Source organism: Mus caroli, chromosome 6 (assembly GCF_900094665.2).
Source record: "Mus caroli chromosome 6, CAROLI_EIJ_v1.1, whole genome shotgun sequence".
In the NCBI taxonomy this organism is placed as follows: Eukaryota; Metazoa; Chordata; class Mammalia; order Rodentia; family Muridae; genus Mus; species Mus caroli.
In genome coordinates this window covers 110,332,792-110,346,530 of record NC_034575.1, presented here as the reverse complement: position 1 = coordinate 110,346,530, position 13,739 = coordinate 110,332,792, and the positions used below count along the sequence as shown (strand labels likewise).

The 13,739-nt window shown below is 45.0% G+C and overlaps 1 protein-coding gene across 1 annotated transcript in view; it reads right to left on the bottom strand.

The window, feature by feature from the left end:
- The window catches only part of Syn2 (synapsin II), a 145,570-nt gene that overhangs the window by 38,423 nt on the left and 93,408 nt on the right, over nucleotides 1-13,739 (bottom strand). The window contains exons 2-4 of the mRNA XM_021164513.1: nucleotides 6,776-6,833; nucleotides 5,497-5,588; nucleotides 3,289-3,445 (exon numbers count right to left, since the gene is read on the bottom strand). Of these exons, the coding sequence (XP_021020172.1) occupies nucleotides 3,289-3,445; nucleotides 5,497-5,588; nucleotides 6,776-6,833 (307 nt within the window). The remainder of the gene's footprint in view (nucleotides 1-3,288; nucleotides 3,446-5,496; nucleotides 5,589-6,775; nucleotides 6,834-13,739) is intronic.

Sequence of the window (13,739 nt, the reverse complement as noted above, 5' to 3'; positions counted from 1 at the left end):
GTGTGTGTGTGCGCGCTAAGCCTGAGGGCTATGAGCAAACCAGAGCCTTCTGGTGAGCCTTAACTCAACAGTAGCCTTTGGACAAAAGGCCCATCCTTTCCAGACTCCCTTTAGATATGAGCAGAGAAGGGTCAGTTCCATCTGCTTCCCACACTGTGCATCAGAAAGAACATCTTTTATTATATTTCCCCCTAAACATCAGATCACGGTCAGTTTGGGGGGAAGATTCTATTAAAATGCAGGGAGACGTGGGCGTTTGGGTGCTACAGCCTTCAGTAATGCAGAACTAGTAACCTTAGGGTTCTAAGACTTCCTTTAGTGCTCAGTCATCACCAAATTACTGATGAAAGAGACCAGATAGAGTCCACACCAGATCTCCCGTTTTGCATGTGAGGAGACTGCGGCTGAAGCCTCAGAGCACATGTGGTATGGAGGCCATACTGGGAGAATGCCCAGGTTCCTTTGTTCTTTGCCCACCGCATCCTTCATTGCCCTTCTCATCCATCAATTCTTCAGTTTGCTCTGACTATCCAATCTGACCTTCAGCCTTTCCTTTACTCTACAATTCCTCCTCCTTCCCTGGACCTTCAGCCCTACCTGCCCACCTGGATCTGCAGGCTTCCATTTCTGCCCAGGCTTCTAAGGCTCTCCAGCATCCCCAGGGAGCTGATGCCAGTTCTGCCTAAAGACCTCTGTCCTGCTGCAGCCCACACTCTGGCGTGGCACCAAGACGTGGGGCCCTATCTTCCCTATGTGTGGGTGAGTTACACAGACAACCACACAGATGCCAGGAAGGCCTACGGCAGACTCCCAGGGCCCTGGGACAGCCAAGACTAAAATGACAGCCAGTTCCCAGGCTTTAGTTGGGTCTCTGAGAGCTCACTCTACCCTCCCCCACTTCATTCCCTGTCTGATTAATGTACTGGGTTTGGCATCAAACCTCTAACTCCTTGGAAACTTAGATTAAGTCGCAAGTACACAGTTACCAATTAAACAAAGGTAATATCTGATAAGGGCTATTTCCTCTATGCCGACCAAAATAAAAAAAAAAATGAATCTGAGAGCTGATGTGCTGCTGGCAGTGAATAGAAGGATGCTTCTTTAAACCACTTATCTAATGACTCAAGACAGAATTCACTGAAGAAATGGGGTTTCAGGCTCTATTTGAATAATGTGTTTTCTCTCTCTTTCTTAGACATTAAATGCTTTAGTTTAACCCAGGTCCATCAATCTCCAAGGAACCCAGAATACACCTGGAGCAATCAATGATGGTGGCATTCTTGCTTTCTCTGGACGGTGTTTTCACTGGCAGAACTATTTCTTCTGAAAATCCATGGCTGGCCTGGACAGTCTGGGGTACAGCAGAGTCTTTACTCAGAGTCATTCCAGTGCAGGGCACAGCTCTCTCTAGCACACCTCACATCAAGGGCACCGACACTAAGTAGTTTAGGAAATGTGAGCCAGTGATATATCAGAGGGGCATTCTACTCACTGTCATTAAATGTGTCCACTTCCACTGACAAGCTGAGAACAACATGTAAAATGTCATTTGTGTGGCAGCTGCTTAGTGAGACTACAGGAAGAACTTGGTATGTGGCCAACAAGCCCTGTTGTTCCCATGCAAGGCCAAAGGCAATGCGCTGGGACTGTGAATGGGTGAGAATGTGACCCCTCACCAGATCCCAGGTCTCATGAGGGAGGGATATCTTCGTTCCTCCCTTCTCTAGCCTCTGCCACAGTTTAGGAAAAGAAGCACTGGACCGTTTTGTTTGGGAGGTCTCAATATCAGGGAACTATAATAATCATATTGGCAAAGTAATGGCATATATAGGATTAATTACATTCTGTAGACAAATGAGATGGTTTGTCACAGGGTTACATCATTAAATCGCTCAGTTAAAGCTGATACCAGCAGCATCACCCTGTGTAGCTATGAGAGAACCAAATTATGACAGGAAGTGGGGATGGGGTGGGTTAGAGCATATTTCAGGAGGAAGGTCATGTAACTGAGGAGAAATGGGCAGATCCCAGAAAAATATTTGATAGATACCTCATTGTGTTTTCTGAGATAGGCAGCACTCAAGTCACACCACTCTTTTAGCCCATCTTTGCAGAACAGTAGGATTCCAGATGTCATGGGCCACACACAGGCAAAAGCTGCAAGTGAGCTCAGGAACCCAACCCCTCCTTAACCACAGCAGCTCTCAGACCTTGTCCACACCTCTTCCTCCTACACTGGAAGGTCTCTCTGGCAGCCAGAGAACAGGAAAGCTGCCCATTTGAGTGTAAAAAAAAACCAACAAAGTCAAGAACAGAATCAGTGGGCCTGTGTGATTATAGAATACCCCTCCAGCTCACAGAGTGAAGAGGTGTAAGGTTCTGAAATGTCACAATAAGCCTGGTGAACATTGGCAAGCTAGTATGTGTGAAATTTGAGTTTTGAAAAACAAGAAGATGAAGAGGATACGATTAGAGGCGAGCATTTCCTTCCGTGAGGCCAGCCTGGGGCAGCAGAGCTAGCGAGGGGAGTACCCAGGCATCCCGGGCCCTCATGCCTCATTCTGTCAATACTTTCTCAGCCTAAACGTTTCCACAGCCCTCCAAGGTTTCTAGACTGACTGTGGAGGAGGGAATCAAGCCAGCTCTTCTTCACTTTGTGTGACAGGCAGTGCAACTTACAGAAATCCTGGCTCTGTAAGTTTGGCAAGTGACTTGATCCTTCCTGGGTCTTATTTCTCTGTACAAAGTGAAAATAACAATACCTCCCTGGTAAGCTTATCATGAAGATTAAATGAAATTACGTAGAATATCCTCAGAAGGTGGCACCATACAGAAAGAGGTTTTATGTTCCTCGTTTTCTTTTTCTCTCCCATGGTGGGTTAGGACTTGACTACCTCAAAGGAAACTCCCAACTCACATTTACTGTCTGATTCATGCAAGTAGGTTGTTAAAACATAGGTAGAACTATCTCTAACATGAGTTGAATTTCTCTACTGGCGTTAGACCTTTCCAATAGTTTACCCATTTTAAGAGGCAGGCACTTTTACAACTGTAGCTCCTGATCAAGGAAAGACCTATATACATTAAGGGTTTTCATCACAGGATTTCTGCACAGCATGGTAGAAAGGTCAAAGGTCTACTCTGCGGCAAAACCACGCAGTCCATGACATCTGGTAATACGCTACCCTGATGGCCTGCCCCATCCAGACTCCCAGCTGACAAGCCTCTCGGATCTTCTCAGTCCGTGCTACTATTGGAGTGCTGGAGGTACTCTGGGGGCATGCTTACCACCCACGGCTTGTCACAGAAGTTGTAAATAGACTCCAGAGAGTTGATGCTGGGGAGGCCTGCATACTGCATGCCAATGACCAGGTGGCGGAAGTCTTCATTCTCTGCCATGCCAAATGCATGCTGTCGGATGAGCACAAAGTCTGGTCTGAAGGACCTGGTAAGAATACAGAGTCAAGTTTCCATTAACTAGCACCTCAAGTAACACATTTTCAAAGCCGAAGACAGAGAAGAGATGTCAGTGACCACCTAGTCCGTGACCCATTAGTGTTCCTTTCTGCATGTATGTGCCCATCCAGAACTATCACTATACTTTCCACAGGCCTGAGGACTATGTTTCTGAATCTCTCCCATTCCTTTAGACTAAATGCTATCTTTTCCTAGCATACAAATATGTGAAGGAGGCCCCCACACCTTAAGTGAAAGGGATTTCTCTCTATCCTCATAGGGTAAGCGTGGAAGTCTGAAGTGCCTGTGGTTCCAGAGTTGTGCTCCAATCAGGTCCTGGAAGACCACACTACTACCAGATCTCTGGTCTTAATGTCCTGTTCAATTTCTTAAAGCTGTTCCTTAAAATAGGCAATGCCCTCATCAGGCCCCAGGAGAGCAAGGAGCTAGGCTGGCTGAGGGCAGATGCCAAACTTCCCAATGTTATTCTTCCAAAACGGACGCTAGGGAGGGGTGCAAATATTTTTCGCAGAACTGAGGTTGAGCAACGGGGCTGCAGGAAACACTGAGAGGACGGAATGTTCCCATGCATGGGAAAGCTCTCCTGGTTTCACCTCTAGCCAGCAAAGCTCCTAGCTATAGCTGCTTTAGAGGACTAGGTTGCCTGTCTTCATGCCCTAGCGTCAGAGATCTTCCCAGAGAGGCAGTTTGAGGCAGCATCTGCCCGCAAGGCTCTGCAGCTCAGCATTTGACACCATGTACAATGACCTACCTGGTCCTCTGCCCAGGCACCCATCCAATCCCCACCTACAGATCCAACCCAACCCAACTCAGAGATTGGATCTAGTAGTGAGGGTTAAGGCGCTTTCCTCGGACATTCAGAAACTTATTACCAAGATGGTATAACATCTGCTTAGGGTATTCTGACCTGATATGAGGCCTCAATACCTCTAATCAGGCCTTTCCTGTTGAACACTGATGCCCAGCTGCATCCCTGACAGCAAATCCCAACCCTTTATTCCAGTTATGAGAATCATTCGAGTTCCCTGTTGGCACCTCCCCTGGAGTCCTGCTGCTGTTCCTTCTGTCGCCACCTGCTTGTGTATGCATCTCTATGATGCATTACCTGCCTGGCTATGCATCTCCACAACACGTTCAACCCATGTCTCTCTGTTGTGGATCTACCTAAGTTTACGTCAAATCTGAATGGGCAGCTGCTTTACCTGTGTTCTTCTTCAGAGTCCAGAATGGGCAGGCCCACTTCTCTACTGTTAGGTCTCAGACACACCCAGTCTGGTCTTTCCTGCCACTGACCCAGATTCTATTGGACACTAGACTCCTAGGGGTCCAGGGTCTTGTGACTAAGGTGAGATAAGAATGTTATTCTCTCCTAAAACTTGGAACTTATTTCTGAAAACCTAAAGTGATATCAAGCTTCTGGACAAACGGAAACCATTTCTCCCATCTGGAATTCTCATCCCCTCCAGAAAGCACCTCTCAGACCAGGATGCTCAGGCCAGCACCTGGTGTGGGGTACTCAGGCCAGCACCTGGTGTGGGGTGCTCAGGACCTGGTCATTTTCTTCCACCTACAATGTCTATTCAATAATAGATTTTCCTGTCAGACACATGAGTTGTTGGGAATGAGGAATAAAGACAGGATACAGAGATGCGCATCAAAAGAACAAGCTTTCAGTGCAGGACTTTGCTATCAACTCTGAAGAATCTAAGCAAATCAGCATAAATAGGAAAGTCAAGTGCTTTAAAATATTTTAAAAAGCAACAGGACCTGGTTTTCTAGGGATACCATTTGGAGAGATAAAAGCACAAACCAACCCTGACTTGAGGGTAAATAACAGCCCTAAGAATCCAGTTACCTCTAAGTGAGTCTGTGAAACTTAAGATTGCTCTCTACAATGCTGGACTAAGCTGCCTTTTCTAGCACTTCCATGTAACATATAGTGCAACTATCTCAAGTTGACTTGAAACCACGACATCAAGACAGAGGAGACAGCAACCCCAAGAACAGAAAGGCTCTTACCGGACAACCTTTGTGCCATTCCGGAGTACCTGCATGTCCACGGCATAGGTTCCATCTGCATGGGCCACCAGGTTAAGCTCTGAGAATTCTGCCTGGAGAGTGACAGTACACAGTGAGTCTCAGTCCTGCACACAGCAGCAGCCATAGACCAAGCATCTATTTAGTTTCTATGTTTTTCATATCCATTAGATTTCACCCACTACTCAAGGAAACCCTTTGAGTCAGGTACTAGAAAGAACCCTCCCCATCTATCAAAGGAGAAAACTGCCGTGTTACATGGCTTTTCTGAACAAACAGAACCTCTCACTGTGTCTTCTGATTCCCAGCTCAGCATCCCCTGCACCTCTCTGCAGAGACAGAATGTGACCAGGACAAGCACCTCCTCTCTTAGTCTCTGCTTGAAATTCCTGGGTTCTGAGTTAGGCTGCTGGGTTTCTGTCTCCCCTGTTCCTGACAGCATGTCAAACCCAGCATTGCCTTGCCTGGGTTTCTGGTTCTTCCATCTATAACATAGGGGTAGGTTTTTTGTTTTTTTGTTTTTTGTTTTCTAATCAATCCAGACTATCTAACAAGTTGTTTTAAGAATGGAACACAATCTGGGCATGGTGGTGTACCCCTTTAATCCTTGCTTTCTGGAAGCAGAAGGTAGGCTGATCTTTGCAAGTCTAAATCAAGTTCCAGAACAGCCAGGGCCACTTAGAGAGATAATGTTGTAAAAATAAACAAATAACAGTAGTAATAGGTAGGAAAGTATCCTATTATTCTGTAAATTCTAACACAGAGAGAAGGAAAAACTTGTTATTACTTAGAAAATACGTTATTTAAGCAGGCCATCTCCTCCCCACAAAGAACCTAATTTTCTATTACATGGAGCAAGAGGCAGAGGAAGGTAAACAAACAAACAAACAGCCTTTCAAGCTCCCTGTAAAAACAATGGGTTCCCTCTGAAGTGTACCCCTAGGGTCAAAGTAGGCGGACAATGAACCTAAAACATGCGGTCACTCAGAATCACACTGTCACCAACAGCATGGGGGTAAGGTCAGTAGGCTAGGGAGACACTCCCCTTAGCTTCCTCATCTTGGAACCCTGCACTGCAAGAGACACCATTGAGAACCACACTGTTTGCCTCTGAACCAACATCTGAACTGTTAAGTCAAGGAAATAAATGAAAAGCCCTATGCCAGGAGATGCACGTTTGAGAACCCAGTGGGGACACTGGACAGTAAGAGGTGGCTCACTCTGGGATGCTGGAGGTCATGTGAGGCTTCATGATGATTACCTGTTCCACCTTGATGTCGTAATCTCCAAGGATTTTTTTGCCCCGAAAGCACTTGGCCCTAAAGAAAAGGAGAAGGGCACACGAATTAGTTTTGTACAAATGTGTGAACTCAGACATACAATCTCCTCAATAAGAGGACTACAGCAGATGGACCCCATACTGAGAGTTGGGGAACTTGGGTTCAGGCTCTTGATTTGCTACTGATTGCCATAATGCCCCAAGCAAGCCACTTCCTTTAAGCACCAATTTACCCACTTGCAAAATAATCCACAGTACCCTTTCACTTTCAACCTGTCATTTTATGATCTAATCTCCTGTATGACACAGCGCGCGCGCACACACACACACACACACACACACACACACACACACACACACACACANTGACACAGCGCGCGCGCACACACACACACACACACACACACACACACACACACACACACACACACACACAGAGACAGACAGACAGACAGACAGAGACAGAGAGACAGGGTGAGAGAGTGTGTGTGTATGTCTAGAAATATGAATATCCTCTTTATTGTTCTTGGTAAAGACTAGGCCAATCTTAAACACCTCTGATGTGTCCTTGTCTTCTAATCCTGTGTTTCACTCTATTTATAACTGTCATCAACCTGTACACTTTTAGGATTTAAAGAAATTCCTATGGACAGGGTTGCATTCGGTTGAGTTTTTGGCTAAGAGGGTCCTGTGAAGATCCCCAGCCAACTAGGCTGATGCTAGGACAGATGACTACTCTTCGCAGACAGACAGTGAGGTCCCATTGCAGAGGACATCCACGCAGCTCATTGAACATGGAAAGGTTAAGCGTGGAGCCTTCACCCCTACGTTCTTAGTGTCTTTGGTGCAGGAAGGTACTCTGTGGGTGACAGAAAGAGAATCATGAACGCCAACTGGACCACAAAACCTTTGACCTACAATCTGTCTTGCATGCAAGATGTTCTGGGGCAATCATGACACTGAACTTGTGGAAGTGGCCAACCAATGTCTAATTTAACTTAAGGCCCACTCCATGAGAGGGAGCACATGTCCAACACTGCTTGGATGGCCAAAAACCAGAGACTGGATATCCTAGAGACCTAGGGTAGAGCCAAACAAGATGTGTCTTAAAAAAAAAAATCAATGAAATGATTCCTAATGGAATTCTGGTATATTCACAGATGCTTCCTCCAGCAGTAGATAGGAGTAAATGCAGAGATCCACAGCCAAACTTGAGGAGAAAGTCTAAATTGGATATCTCCATTGGGTCGCTACCCTTGGAGCTTGAGGAATCCTTCTGAAGAGGGGAGGAAAGATTATAGGAGTCAGAAGGAATGGAGGACACCAGGAACCATGGAATCAACTAAGCAGGGTTCATGGGTGCTCACAGGGACTGAAGTAGCAAGCACAGGCCTGCATGGGTCTGTACCAGGTCCTCTGTATATATGTTTTTGCTATTAGCTTGGTGTTTGTGTGGGACTCCTAACTGTGGGAGCGGGTGTGTCTCTGATTCTTTTGCCTCCTCTTTAGACTCTTTTCCTCTGTTTAGTTGCCTCTCCAGCTTCAGTGTAAGGACTTTTGCCTTGCCTTATTGTTTTGTTCTGTTTGGTTATTGTCTCTTGGAGGCCTGCTCTTTTGTGATGGGAGATGGGAGGGAAGCAGATATGGGGGAGAAGTGAGGTGAGAGAGCTGGGAGCTGGGAGGAGTGGAGGGGGGAGGGGACACAGTGGTTGGGATGAAGAGAGGAATCTTTTTTTCTTTTAAAGATGGAATCAGAACAGAATGAACGAGAGAGAGAGAGAGAGAGAGAGAGAGAGAGAGAGAGAGAGAGAGAGGGATTGCTATTAATGCTTGATTTCTTCATATACATATCAGGAAAGCTGACAACCAAGGAAAACAGCTACAATCAAGCATAAAACTCAGCCTGTATCACAGATACTCAGGGAAAACAAGTGATGCTGAGTTATGCAGTCCAGTGTCTTCCCAATCTGTGAGGTTGAGAGGAACTTCATCCTATGCATTAATGGCATCAGGCCTGTATGAGGAGACTACATTCTTGCACAGTTATATTCCCTCTTTCCTGCCTCTAATCTTCCTTCCCTCTATAAGATTTTTCTTCTCTGCTATTTTGGCTTTGTTCTCTGTTTGTAAAGATGGGCCGAGTACCAGCACCTAGTAGGCTAAATCATGCCTGCTTTTCCCCTGAGCTCTACATTCCCAACTGGCTTGTTCCATTGGAGGTTTTCTGAACCTCTTCTCAAAATAAAGGAATACACCAATATTTTATTTTGCATTGTGTTCTAGGAGCTGTATGCTAGTTGCTTGTAAGAATATTTAATCCATAGCTGTCTCCTGAGAGGTTCTACCAGTGCCTGACAAATACAGAGGTGGATGCTCACAGCCATCCATTGGACTGAGAACAAGGTCCCCAATGAAGGAGCCAGAGAAAGGACTCAAGGAGCTGAAGGGTTTGCAGCCCCATAGGAGGAACAACAATATGAACCAACCAGTACCCCCAGAGCTCCCAGGGACTAAACCACCAACCAAAGAGTATATATGGAGGGACCCATGGCTCCAGCTGCATACGTAGCAGAGGATGGCCTAGTCAGACATCAATGGGAGGAGAGGCCCTTGGTCCGTGGGTTCCATGCCCCTATGTAGGAGAATGCCAGGGCCAGGAAGCAGGAGTGGGTGGGTTGGTGAGCAGGGGGAGAGGGAAGGGATAGGGGGTTTTTGGAGGGGAAACCAGGAAAGGGGATAGCATTTGAAATGTAAATAAAGAAATTATATAATTTTTAAAATGTTTGTTTGTTTGTTTGTTTGTTTGTTTTCAGACAGGGTTTCTCTTATAGCCCTGGCTGTCCTGGAACTCACTTTGTAGACCAGGCTGGCCTCAAACTCAGAAATCTGCTTGCCTCTGCCTCCCAAGTGCTGGGATTAAAGGCGTGTGCCACCACTGCCCGGCCTGTTTGTTTGTTTTTTTAAAAAAAGAATACTTAATCCTCATAATAACTGACCAGACGACTCTTTGAGACAAAAAAATTCAAAATTCACAGGAAGAAAATGACATTTCCAAGGTCATTAGCATGTTAGTGGCACAGCCACACAGGACCCTGAGTGCAGCGCCCCATGCCACCCAAGCACCATCTTCCTCTGCTGCTGTGTTCCTCCCGCTCTCCCACGCCATGGAAACTGACTTACCACATGTGCTGCACCAAGTTTTTTTCCCATTTTTTTCTTCTACTCAGAAGAGACTTAATGATGCTATAAGTACTTGTCCCACCACAAATACTTCCTTTCCTGGTTCCTGTCAACTTACTCAGGATAAGGCCAGGCTATTTCCTTTGCTCGATGGATTCTGGAACAGACCGTTCTAGGAAGTTGTCATTTGTGCTATCCAAGTCCCTGGCCACCCTGAAATTGCTCCTCTGAGGCACTGGGCCATCCTGGAGCTGGATCACTAAGTCCAACCCCCACCTCTGCCCTAATTCCTTCCTAAGTTTCACATCAGTTTGCTTCCAGGGCCCTGATCAACATTCACAGCTCAGCATGCCCCTGTAGCACATGCCACTCTCTTGACAGACAGTTCTGTCTATGCATGGCACTGTCACTGCTCTGTAGATACTGGGCTCAGCCAGTCTTTGCTTATGATTATAGCAAGGCCGAACTAAAATAAATGACCAACAAGATGGCTTTTCTTTGGTTGTATGCCTTCACTGCTATCACAAATGCTCTCTTGATGCTTCCTCCTACCTTCGAGTCTCAAATAGCTTTTCTGTAAGATTAGCGTCAGAGACCTTCATTCCCTGTGAAGGTTAGCACTTTCAGAGGATGTTCTTTGATTTACTAGTTTCTCACAACTCTGTGAAGGAGCGAAGAGAGAATGCTTCCTGACCACTGGACTGCTGGGAAAACAGAAATCCCAAACAGTTCAACAGCATGCCGACTCACAGAAAACATCGTGAGTTAAGCTGAGAACTGAGGGCTTGCATCTACAGGCTACATGCTGCCAAGTTTTCTAACTTGCTCATTTATTTTGTGGGTTTTGAATAGTGATTCTGGGGTATATTTATAGATCTTGGCTGGGATTATCTGCCACTTCCTGCACCTGCCCACTGACCAAGTTGGCTAATGGAACTATTTTCATGCCTTTCCCCCACCCCAGCCTCGCAAGCTATCCTAATGCCTTTTCCTTAAGGTAATTTGTCCTGTTGGAAATCTCAGTTTGTATTTCCTAGTTCAGGGTCACTGATTTTTCCTGGCTAAGCCACAATGTTATCATCATAAAAGAGCCAAGATGGTAACAGACAAGGCACAAACCCCTCTTCTAGAGGATGAACACATTCTTGAAGCAACTGTGCCCTGGACCTTCTGATTAGTTTTCTAGAAATAATTTGATGGAATAAGTTCTATAACTTACTAGCAAATGACAGAAACACCTCCTGAACTTAAGGGGGCGCTAGCAGGAAACAGTGTGCTAGGATCCAGAGGACAGATGCTCTGCAGCCTTGGCTGCACCATTTCCTGGCTGGATGACCTTTGGAAAAAATCCTATATTTAAACAAATAATACCAAAGTTGTTTATATTGCTAAATTATTCAATCCATATTCAAAAACTACATAAAATGATAAAAATGTAAATGGTCCGTTTTTCCATTCATCTCTTAACACATACAATCTCGCTGTCATTTGCCAGGATGCCCTCCCAGTAGGTTGGGTGTGTAAACATGACTGTGTGCTCTAAGCACACACATATGGCATCTTGCTACAAAAACTTTTTCGGGCCTTAATTTTCTCTCCAGGGTGTGTCTCAGTGATAGGCTTTTATTCACGCAGCAGTGGGATCCCTGTAACAGCTGCATGGAAGGCTCTCTCTATATGGTGGCTTAATGGATGTTTACTGGTGAGTAGATCTCCATATTCTTGGCTTTGCCTCACTAGTGCTACATGGTTTACATTTTAATATGTAGACATGGGAAATAATTTCTGTAGAATTCCTGATGCAAGAAATGAACACAGCTTCTTATAGAATTATCAAACTGCTTCCCTCCCAAACAAAGTTTGAAAGTTTGGGAAATGTATTTCACTGGCCTTGGTTTTCTCATACTATCCCTTACATAAGACGGCAACAGAGTAAGCACTTAGCATGGATTTCTGATTGACAATCTTATAAAATAATCCAGATTCATACCCTTGTGCTCAATCCTAAACAGAACCCAAGAAGTACACCCTTGCAGCACAAACTAAAAATATCTGTGGTGCCTGTGTTGTCAATTTCCCCCCATTGTAACATTTTCTTAATAAGCCTAGCAGCTGGGGATCCATGGGAGTTTAACAGCTTGCAGCTTCCTTAACGGGCCAGGTAATAAAACATCTCCCCTTATTACTAAAACGAGCAGAGGCATCTAGATATAACTCTTGTTATTCAAGGAAAAGAATATCTTTAGTGGTACATGATGGGGGAGGTGGGAGATGGCTTGCGCCCAAAAGTTTGAGATTAACCTGGACAACATATTAAGACTTTATCTCAAAACAAAAGAAAACAAAACAAATGTGGGTGGGGGAGCTAATGACAAACTTAATAATTAGCAGTAAAGACTTGCTGAGAACCAAACACTAAATGCTTTATGTATTGTACCATATTTGATAATGTCTGGCATGCAGATACTATGAAGAGAATTATGGGTATGGGAGTGAGATAAGAGATGGTAACAGATGTGTGTGAATGTGGTCAGAACGTATATCCATGTGTGAAAGTTTCATGCCAAAACCCATTATTACACATAACTAATACATACTCATAAAAATAAGTTTTAAAAAAGAAATGGAATCTGTTGGAAGTGTTTTGGGAGCTCTGAAACTCTATGGAAATGTGAATTACAGTTAGACAACAGCAGACATTGTTTATATTAATGTAACCAATGTGATTTCCTCATCTTCTGGACTATTACCATATGCATTGTCTGCTCATGACACTTGGTTCAATGCAGGATCATCTAATACCACCTTTCAAAGGCAGTTGTCTAATAGTTGGATGCCTGCCCCACGGATACACTATCACTTCAGACCATCCCTTATATAAATCCTGGATTTTCCAGAATCTTTCAGATTTAAAATATTTACTCCGTTCTGTTGTATGACTGCATGTTCTGAACTTAGGCCTGTACATTTATAATCACTATGTCTTAAATGTCCAAATTCTTCATCCATCTCTCAGTTAGAGGGCTCACAATCAGGAACTGCTTGGTCACTGAAGATGGTGGGAGTTCTGGTTTGTGCACAGCTGACATAGAAAACCAGAAGCCATTGTCACAACAAAAAGGACCCAGTCTGTCTCTGAAGGCCTACATGTCTCTCCTCATGTGCCAGTGCCAGACTGTCAGGTTCTTTTGCCCGTACCCTTGCACACAGGAAAACATGCTTTCAAACTCTGTCTATAGGGGCCAAAAAGTAGCCTAATCTAAATCCTCCCCAAATGACTGACATTTGCACAAGAACCAAATTTCAAACTGAACAGAACGGCTAACGAGGCATGGGTAGGCTCCAGAAGGCTCATAGAAAATCTCCTAGAGCTTTGGAGATAGCCAAGGATTTAATAGATGCCTAGCACTTGTCTAGACATTTATCTCCAACCAAGTGCTTGTTTCTGCTTCTCAGTGACTTGTTCTTTTGAAAAACTGGAAATACAGGATTCCTGTTTACACACACACACACACACACACACACACACACACACACACACACACGCACAGAGAGAGAGAGAGAGAGAGAGAGAGAGAGAGAGAGAGAGAGAGAGAGGAAAGTAAGGTAAAATCCAGTCTGTCGGCCTGATCTGCTAAGTTTGTGAGTTCCTGCTGCCACCTACTGGAGAGTTGCGCCTTGCAGTTTTAGCTTACTGCTTGGTGCACTCCCACAATCACTATTCCCCACTCCGGATTCCTCCTGGCTGGGGGTGGGCCTTGAGAGC